Source organism: Schistocerca piceifrons, chromosome 1 (assembly GCF_021461385.2).
Source record: "Schistocerca piceifrons isolate TAMUIC-IGC-003096 chromosome 1, iqSchPice1.1, whole genome shotgun sequence".
NCBI classification, from domain to species: domain Eukaryota; kingdom Metazoa; phylum Arthropoda; class Insecta; order Orthoptera; family Acrididae; genus Schistocerca; species Schistocerca piceifrons.
Window position 1 is genome coordinate 29,067,237 of NC_060138.1, and position 10,528 is coordinate 29,077,764.

The following is a 10,528-nucleotide window of genomic DNA, read 5'->3' on the forward strand; positions in this document are numbered from 1 at the left end:
TTTCCATCACCTGCAACATGAAACTATCCGTCCCAGAGAGAAATGAATAAAATTTTTATGTGTGGAATTTAATACAGCTTAATTTTGTACAGGGAAACATTTTCGCTAGAAGCAGTAGTCCTCTAGTTATTCTAGAAAGACACAAAATAGTGACCTTTAAATTACCAACACCCCCACATTCACATCTCAACAGTCAAGATTTTTAGTATTTTTTTATTACCCTGCTGCTATCACAGTACACAAATTTGCAACTACACAAATTTATTTCCCTAACTTTCCTTCACTGACTTGACTAATTCATCCCTTGGTCTCCCTATACAATTTTTGCTCCCACACTTCCCTGATGTGCCATATTAACAATTGTGTTGCTTCAGAATTAATTCTTATAGTCAAGTTGTGCCATAAATTTCTTTTCTCCTCAATTTAATTTAGTGCCTCAGTTACATGATATACCTATCTAATCTTCTTCATTCTTTTATAGCCCCACATTCCAAAATCTTTTCTTCCCTTCTCTTCTGAACTTTTTAGTGCCCACATTTCACTTCTGTACAAGGATATAGACCAGAAAATATTTCATAACACTTAAATTTAAATTCAGTGTTAAAAATTATTTTTCAACCATTTTGCGTCTACAAGCCGGTGTGCATTTTATATCCTCTCTTGTACCTCCATCAAAAGTTATTTTTTACCCCAAACAGCACAACTTTTTTACTATTGTTACATCTCATTTCCTAATCTAATTCCCTCTACATCACTTATTTAGTTATGTTCACTGTCCTTGTTTTCCTTTTGTTAGTGCTCATAAACTCTTCTGAAGAAACTATCCATTACTTTCAACTGCTCCTAATCCAAAACCTTGGATTCAGCACCACAGTTGGTCCTAGACCTTTTTCTGTCACTTATGGCTTCTTTTACCTCTGGTAATGATTCATTGGTGTGAAAAATTCCATGTTGGAGTTTGTTAAACTGCAGGTCTCCCGCTACAACTAGCTGGGTAAGTTATTTGGTTAAGGGAGTCAGGAGCATACCACCTCCAACAGGACCATGCCTAGTAAAGTGCTGATATGTTCACAACAATCTTTAGGATTGAGTCATCTTTTATCTGTAGAATTTACAGAACAAGAAAACATTTAAAAATATTAGCTCAACAGTAAAATAACTTTTCATACAGTAGCCTACACACTACCACAATCTGCTTTTACACATAGCTACTATTCTCTTTAAAAAGCTTTCAGAAAACATATTATACAACTTACAATACCTCAGACTAATTTTTCGATTATTGCTTTTTCTTCAAAGAATTTCTACTAATTTAACACCGCAGTTTTGCTGTATAAAAAACACCCGACTGTTAGAAGGACAGTGTAGCAAAGTGTACACTGTTTTCAAACTCCCTTTGATGGACCATGCTCCCTCCAATGACCATCCTCGCACAGGTATAAGTGTGCTTACAGTGTGAGCAGATTTTCTGTTATGCATGCAAACTGAATAGTGGGAAGTGAACATGATGGACCACGACTGGACAATCAGCCGAGAAAATAGTATTCAGTAAACATCGTCATGATGGAGAGTAAGAAATTACGTGGTGGCATAATGGAAAATATTGGGCAGAATGTTCATATAAAACAGAATTTTCCACAAATTTTAACTGTACTCTTCGGTTTTTACATAACCACAATCTCAGAAATCAGGACTTTTGAAAATATCCAAGAAGGTTTTTGAAAGGATCATTAGTCACCGCAGCCAGCGTTTCCTCCAGTTACACTGGACGGTTTTACCAATTCACAACCAAACTATATTACACTGGAATATGAAATAATATCCCAAAAAATCCTGACCTATTCGAGCAAACATAGTACAAGAAATACATATGAAGGAATGTAACTAAGTTTATAATCTATAATATTCAGATCAATAATTGTCAATTGCATGCTACTCATGTCGAAAACAAAAGTAATCAATTCGTACCTTCTGTGAAAAAAACTCATTAGATTCAGCAATCACCCTCTTGGCTATGACCAACAGAAATGAAGTGTCAACAGCAGCATACAGTGGAAAAGTCACCTACAACACAACTGCTCTTTAACCCAGGCATGACAACCTGCAATCATAATTTCCACTTTTGCCAGTACCTCTCCTATTTTTCGAATTTCCAGTCCAGTTGATTATGGAGGAGAGCTTCAGTGGAGATGGTATATAGGGAAGCTACTCCTGTAAGAGCTTTGCCCACAAGAAAGCAAGGTTCTACGAGTCCTAGTCAGCCACACAGTTTTAATCTACTAGGAAGTTTAATTCTTGACTGTTACTTAAATGGTGACAAAAGTATGTTTCTTTCTAGTTCAGCAGCTTACTTATTCACACAAATTCATTCTTATAATCAAAATCAACAATCTGTGACAGTTGTAACAAACATAAATGACATACCGCATTAGCCAAACATATTCCATTTATTTCCATTACAGAATATTACAATACTGACAGGAATGGAACCACATCAAACCAATCTTCTGGTTGATGGACAAAATACAAGAATTTACACACCACATCTAGCACTATAGATTAAATTTTTAAAATAGAGCCTCTGGTATCACACTTTCAAAACACAAATTTCACATAAACTGTTTTGATATTATACCTATCAATAAGAAATTCAACAGGTAACGATGTTAACACTGTGTGGTAAGTAAAGCTGTTTTAAGCCGAAGGTTTGGTTTGAACAGAAAATGATGACAAATAATATCAAACTTATTCTTAAAATGAATGTGTGGTGCCTATTATTTCAAAACTGTGGATTGCGGATGGGTGGCACTAGATGGTGGCATGGACAGGTATGCCGAGATAGTCCGTACAATAGTGATAAACACTGTCTCTGGGTAGTACAGTGGTTAATGCAACTGCCTAGTAAACAGGAGCTCCCAGGTTTAAATCTCAGTCCAGCACACATTTTCACTGGTCGCCACTTATTCCACGTAACATCCCGAGGCAGCTTACGTCAACAGTCCCATTTCCTTTCTCCTCCCTTGTACCTTCAATTTACATATTTTTTTTATGTACAACCAATATTTGTGTCAAAGGAGGCGTCCGATCCCACCCGTCGGCTTTGACCAGTGACGTAAGAGTGTTGTGTGACGACATGATGGCGCAGAGTTTAGTTTACGAGTGTGTTGTGTTTGCAGATATCGTCTTGTTGCGGTTGGTGGTGTCCTCTGGTGGTGTGTGTATGGTCCGCATGTTATGTGGTGTATTGGATTTCGGTGCTTGAAGTGTGCATTTATTGGCCGTGACTGTTATAGAAGAATGGAAATTAGTGTCATTGAGTTAAGAATTAAGAGAGTGTTGTGTTTATGGTATTGGGGTGTCGTCCGATTTTATTGGTTTGCTGTTTGTCACGCGGTAAGCCATTTAATTCAATCTGTGGCTTCTTTTGTTATGTATTGATATGACTTCTAAGTATAATAGTGCGCATCTGCGGGCTGAAATGGGGGATGACATGTTGTCCGTCATTAAGTTTCTGCAACTTTTTGGGCTTGTGACGGAGATAGTGAAATGCGGTGTATGCAAGCAGAATATAAGAGTTGGGGGTTAGTGTGTAGCACCGGAACTTTTTTATGGTAAGTATTCATTTTTTTTGGGTCTACAGTTCGCATGTTATGTTCGGTGGGGTTTTTGTATGTTGTATGTTGTTATTTAGTGCATGTGTTGGTGGTTGATGTTTTGGTATCGGCATTTGTGGTTGATTTATGTATCTTAGGGGAAGTACTCGATTTCAATTTTTTTGGTATAGTCAGTTGTATCTGAGCTGTATAGGTCATGGGAAGTGACTGATTCCAATTTGTTGTCGTAGCTACATGTGTTTTGGTATCATGAGCTGCTGTTGACCTAGCGATGGGGGGGGGGGGGGGCAATGACGAGTAGAAGAAATAAGATAAGCAATAATCTTATGAAACCTGGGGGCCATAAAGTACGTTAAGTGAAAATTCTGCTACCTAAGGTAACAAAGTAACAAAATAGATGAAGCAAGGAGGACATAAAAAGCAGACTTGCACAAGCAAAGATGGCATTTCTGGCCGAAATGAGTATACTATTTGTGTTAATCTCAGAAAGAAATGTCTGAGTAGGTGTATATGGAGAACAACAGTGTATGGAAATGAAGCATGAACACTAGGAAAGAGAATCAAAGCATTTGAGAAGAGGGGAAATACAGTGCTGTAGAAGAATGTTGAAAATTAAGTGAACTGGTAAAATGAGTTTATCCACTGAATGTGCAAGGAAAGGAAAATGTGGTAAACAGTGACAAGAAGGGTCAGGATGATAGGGTATGTGTTCAGACATCAAGAAGTAACTTCCATGGTACGAAGTGTGTAGTGAGCAAAACTGAAGGGGAAGACAGACTGGAGTGTGTTCAACAAATAATTGAGAATGTTGGGTGCAGATGCTGCTCCGAGATGAAAATGCTCACTCTGGAAGTTTCTACATGGATCAGTTATTGCGACCATTGATATTTGAAGTGTCACAGCCTCCACTGACATGTAGAAAGTAATATGATAGCTGTAAGGATAAAAACCCTTAAAGATAGGTGTGAGAGGTATATCTTTCACATATTTCCCCCATTTTCATATATTTAAGCCTGATAATTATATCTGATGTAATGTAATAGAGAACTTTTGTCAACTGTCACCTTCTGTCAACTTTATTTGATCAAATCTAGTGCCTGCCATAATTTGCTCAAAGAAAGTGATAGTCTTCTGTTTATTACGAGGAGAATTCTAACTTCAGTTCAATGTTATTTATTCAGTAATTTGTTTAGCCTCTGTCAGTTAATGGCAGCTAAAACATAGATAAAAAAATATACATGCAAATAATACACATGCAGTACACACCATAAATTGATGAAATAATAGTGATATAAGTATAACAAAGGGCTTTAGAAGACTGCTGTTGATTGAATCAAATGTAAGATATTTTACAATAGGTTTAATGTACTGTTTACAAACATGGATACAGTATTTCTAGGGTGAGTGTTCTGCTTCGTAATATGAAGAGCCACTTTCCATTCACAAATTCTTATACCATATGACTTTACATCAACTTGCAGTGCCTGTAACATATTTTGTTGGATGCTTTTAAAAGAACAAACTGCCATTTGACTGTGTGTTACTATATTTTATCTTCTGTACTATCTAGATTCTGGCTTTTATGCCATTATCAAGTACAACGCTAAAAGTTGTCATAGTCCAACAACGTTTAGTGTTGTGCATGTTATTTTGTACAAAATAACCCAAAATTACATTTTTTCGAAAGGATCTTGTTTTTTTTGGATGAGAAGCATATTTGAGCTGTGAACAAGATAGTTGGCATTATGTATACATTACACATTGAAAGCCATGTTAGCTATATTGTAAGCTATATTAATAATCTTAAGTTTTTGTATTCTTCTTTGCTTGTAGCCAGTAGGTATCTGTGTTTCCAATCTGAATGATGTGGTTGTTCTTGAGACATTGCTCTTATCTGAGAGATGCAAGGTTAAAATTTCCATACAGTTACCCCAATTTAAAATTTAAGATTTACCTTCATCAACTGAAATGAATACCACGATTGTTTCTTGAAGTCGCTGCCCCACTAGAGTTGGTGCTTAATCTCGAACAACTTGTTTCCTTTCTTTTCCCGGGTGCTGATGACCACACAGTTGAGTGCTTTACAAACCAAACATCATAATAATCACCTTTCTTTTCCCCTCTTTGCTATCAACTATTCAACAGTCCACCCATAATGCACGAAAAACAATAATGAATAATTTCCAACAGCTGTAAGCTTTTTTACTTACAGATACTAATACACTACATAAAAATATTGGGGATTACAGAAGCGTCAGATTGCACCCTTCTGCTTTGACCCATGACATCACCAATATGACGGAAATTACCATTCTCTATGTCTCCAATATGGCACCTATGACGTCATTTCATCAACAAAAACAAACAAGAAAATACATACAAAACCAACAAACACATCTCTCACAAAAAATACAATCAAACTAACGGGACCAGTGCAGAAAATTGGGAGTTTTTGGGTGGGGACAGACACGCACCATGATCCCAAACCACACAAGACTACGACATAAAAACACCACAAAATTTCCAAATTCCGCTACACTTAAAATATCGACAGGAATGTACACTTAAAATATCGACAGGAATCTGTCACTTCCCTTCACACACACACACACACACACACACACACACACACACACACACACACACACACAAAAGGGGGGAGAGAGAGAGAGAGAGAGAGAGAGAGAGAGAGAGAGAGAGAGAGAGAGAGAGAGAGAGAGAAACTGGAATCGGACATTTCCCTTGACCCCATCGCTATCACGTAGGACATCAATATCGGTGACTCATCAATGATGTGCTTTAACACAAAATCATCATTATTTTCATTGATTCTTTGATGTATAAATTGAATATCAGGAGTTGAAGATTAAATGCCTGACTTGAACCCTTTATAATCTGAGCACTTTGTTCTTTGTCTCCCATTCCAGCTTTTCCTTCTGTTCTTTGTATTGTATACTATCTGTCATTCCCTGTAGTCAATTACTTACCTCAGTAAAAATTTTGAATTCTTTCATCATTTCACATTGTCAAACATTTTCTACTAATAAACAAACTTTATTAAAGTGTTTAATTTTCTTAAATCATCTTTCCTCTTACAAGTAAACTGTTGGAACTGACTCCTTGCAGTCATTACCTTTACCAAACCCAAACTGATCGACATCTAATAGACCCTCAATCTCCTTTTGTGCAAGAACTGCTAAGTGTTTGTGTGATAGTTCTCACACTTATCTGCCTGTCCTGTTTTCTGGATTATGCCCATGCCACTTTTGAAAACGTGTGATGGTACATCTGCAGTTTCAGAATCTACATACCAACTTAAGAGTAACTGCTGTTTAATAGAATACTGATAAGGCCCTATCTTTGACACTATTACATTTGACTATACAGTCTAAATTACAAAGTATGACATCCTGAGAATGTGAGGATCACTGCACTTCAGACAGTACTTTATCAATCATGTTACCTGATTACACCTCACCTCATGGACTAACAAAGTTTGAACTTTTCCCTTTCAATCACTCAACCATTCTTACATTTATTTTTACACACACCCTTCTTCACAATTAAAAAATGGATAAATCATGTTTATTTTAAATGGAGATATCTTAAACACAACCACAATCAAATACTGTAATAAATCGGACACATTTCAGTGTCATCAATTTTAGCTTTGGTACCACGACCCCAAGGAAAAACGTTAATCTACCCACTTATGGTTTTCTAGCAAGAAATGCTGCAAGTCCAAGAATGTTATCTTATTTCAGAAAGCAAATTGTTCAAACTACTAATTCATTTGTGGTAAAAGTTACAGTGGACCTTCTCACCATTTTCTTATTTTATGCATGAAATAAGTGCATAATGTGTATCAAAATACTGATAATGTGATCATCCTCTAATTTAAATTTTCTGAATTTACTTTGCAATTTTAGTTTTTATGTTGAAAATGCATTAAATATGGGAAACTGCATTTAAATATGGCACAAACGTAAACATTATTCTACACTACTGGACCATCTGTTACAGTGCCACTATTCTTATTTAGCATTATCGTTCGCTGATTTTGCCAACTCAACCTAATTACGAACTTCCAACCTAGGCCTCTGGCTAAGTCTCAGATCAGTCTGTCAGAACAAAAATGGGGGGAGGGGAGGGGGGGGGGGGTGAGGGATGCAGGAGGAGGTTGAGTGTTTGGATAGATACCACAGCCGAGTTCCCACCTGCCTCGTTGGTTCTAATACAGCTTTTCATGCTTCATCAATTTTTAAAGAAGTAAAACCCTCTTAATTTATTTGTACACATTATCAAACATGCCCTCTTTATCAAAACACTGTGCTGTTTTTCCAGTATCTTAAATTTTTCTACTTCTGAAAATGTAATCAACGTCCAGCACCTAGTCACTAACAAATTCAAATTCATGTCATAGGCTTAATGAATCTCACTAACGTAACTGTGATATCAGTAGAATACACACAAACCAAAGATTTCAAATTCACCTTAGCTCTTGTTCTGAATCCAAGTGTGTTAAGGCATTCTGAAATTGTCAAGACTTATATCAGAGGCCACTAGACACAACCATGATTACAGTAACATGACTGGATGTAGTTCTGAGGCCTGCTACAACTATAAGTCTTACACTGTCCATTTAATACTTTCTATGTCGCTTCCTTCACAGGAATGCGCTACACACAAAATCCTGTATTTCTCAAAATATTGCTTGTCTCTTCTCATTCGGTGGGGAACTTAAACGCTTCAAGTGAGAAGTTAGTTTAAATGATCCAAGTTAACCTGATGATGTAAATTTCTTCCCGACTTTCAATTACAAACTCTTTCAAGCGTGGATGGCTTTCAGTTGTAAACTAAGCTCAGAAATTCAAAGGCATTAAGTTTATTAGCTTAACATCTTGGCGTCACATGATTATGTCATCTCCACCCACAAACTGTAGCTCCTCTGGTAGACAAGGGTATGAAATTTTAACTATACCTTGCGATGACGCTGCAGTCACTTACTTTTCCTTCATGGACACCATAAACTATTTCTAGCCTTAAATGACTGTCCCTTAAGCAAAAAATAGGCACATATTTCGACAGCTAGAAACTGACAATATGTTGTTATTTTACGGTTTTAACTGCACAAATAACAATTAACGAAAACACTGTCAAGGAGAATAAGATCATTTCTCACCTCATCCGACAAATCATCTTCATCGTCAGAACCGCTCCGGATCTTCTCTGGCGTAAGGTCTTTACTACTTGCTGTTAAGGATTCCATTCCACTGTCGACCTCCTCAATCTGAGCCATAAGAAAAGAGATAATTTAGCACTTCTTCAATCCTCCTAAAACGAGGATGCAACGAAGTCCCACGCCGTACAATTTTCCACACACCACACTTCTGCCCTACAGCTTGAACACGGAGACAAAGATCTTCGTACCTGCCTCTTCTTGTAGAAATGTTAGTCAAACTTTTTTCCAAGGACATACATACATAGCGGGTAACAAAGTCAGATGCATTTTGGACGGCATTAGTAAAGACCGGCCATTCTTAAAAATGAACTCAATTAACCTTACATAAAATGACACCGCTGTACGCTATTTATAGTCTTTGCAACTAGGCAAAGAGTGTTCAAGATGTCTTTATTACAATGACTTTCGTGGATACAACAGCTCCATCATGTCAAATGTCACAAGTCTTTAGAAACATCTATTGTATGTTTAATCGGAACTAGATGTAAGCAGTGAAGGAGCCTAGGGAGTACTGTAGTGCTCAAATTCAACAATTGTACAGCGATCTATGAGCAGTCATGAAATAATAGCCACATGCGCATTTACGATGACATGGCAAGTAAGTGATCTCGTTTGGATAAAGAGCACTGGGCTGAGCAGTGGCAGTACTAGTATCTAAGTCTCAGAGAAAAAAAGGACAAACATGACTTTTTTAATGAGGCAAACCCGAAACGACTTTTTGCTGTGCAGTTAGACACGCTGAACGAATCTAGGCACACTGAACGAATCTAAGATATGAATCCAAATCTCAGGAAGAATTCCGAGACAATGAGCAGAAATCAAGTTATGTATGCTAAGATACTTCACCCATATAGATTGTTCACATTTTGTCGAGCTCAAATGGAAACAAGTTTATGCCTTTTGAATAAAATTTTCATTTAATGAAGAAGACGTTATGTCGCAATGTGGTTGGATTGTTAGGAACCAAACCAGTAGCAATGTCACACTAATTCTCGCAGCCAGTGACTCTTTTCAACTGAGCGGTGGGATATACTGCAAAGATTGATCTGCATACAGATTGTTGCCTAGAAACCTCGCACCACTTTGCAGTATTCATAGACACCATGCAGAGAACTATAAGTGAAGTTAAAGTCTTTCCCATTAAGCTGCTGACAGACTGAAATGTGGGAAGGATTGTAATGCAGTGTTCACAGAATACTCGTTTAGCTGATCCCATCTGTAGATTCAAGTGGCTCTGTAGTGACACGTGAATGTTTCTGATACCACAGCAGAAATGTTAATGGTCTTTCTCTGAACAGCTGTTGCTCCTTTTTGCTAGAGTATTGTAGTCTCCGAACTTAAAATTTCTTGAATTTTGTTTATAATATTGGAGAAATAGATGGTGTAGGCCTGGCAAAGTGAGGGCTCCCTTCCAGTATACAACCACACTGCTACTCTAACAGTCTGGCGATATACGCGTTACATCAAAATCATATCTGATTTTTCCGACTGTTGTGTACACTGTTGAAGTCTACAGCTAGACGAGCAAGTTTCATGACTGCTACAGCAGCTGAGCACAGACTGATAGGCGTCCAGCACACAGCTAAACACACTGACCATACCAGAGTCTCGTGTCTGTTCGCATCTACTATCCAGCAGGGCAGGCAAGTGTGGGACTTCTTCCCTCATGGCA

The 10,528-nt window shown here is 37.5% G+C and overlaps 1 protein-coding gene across 1 annotated transcript in view; it reads right to left on the reverse strand.

The window, feature by feature from the left end:
• LOC124786266 (mitochondrial import receptor subunit TOM22 homolog) overlaps positions 1-9,188 on the reverse strand; it is a 59,408-nt gene extending 50,220 nt beyond the window's left edge. The window contains exon 1 of the mRNA XM_047254248.1: positions 8,797-9,188. Coding sequence (XP_047110204.1) covers positions 8,797-8,913 — 117 coding nt within the window. The 5' untranslated portion in view covers positions 8,914-9,188. The remainder of the gene's footprint in view (positions 1-8,796) is intronic.
• Positions 9,189-10,528: the final 1,340 nt, after the last annotated feature.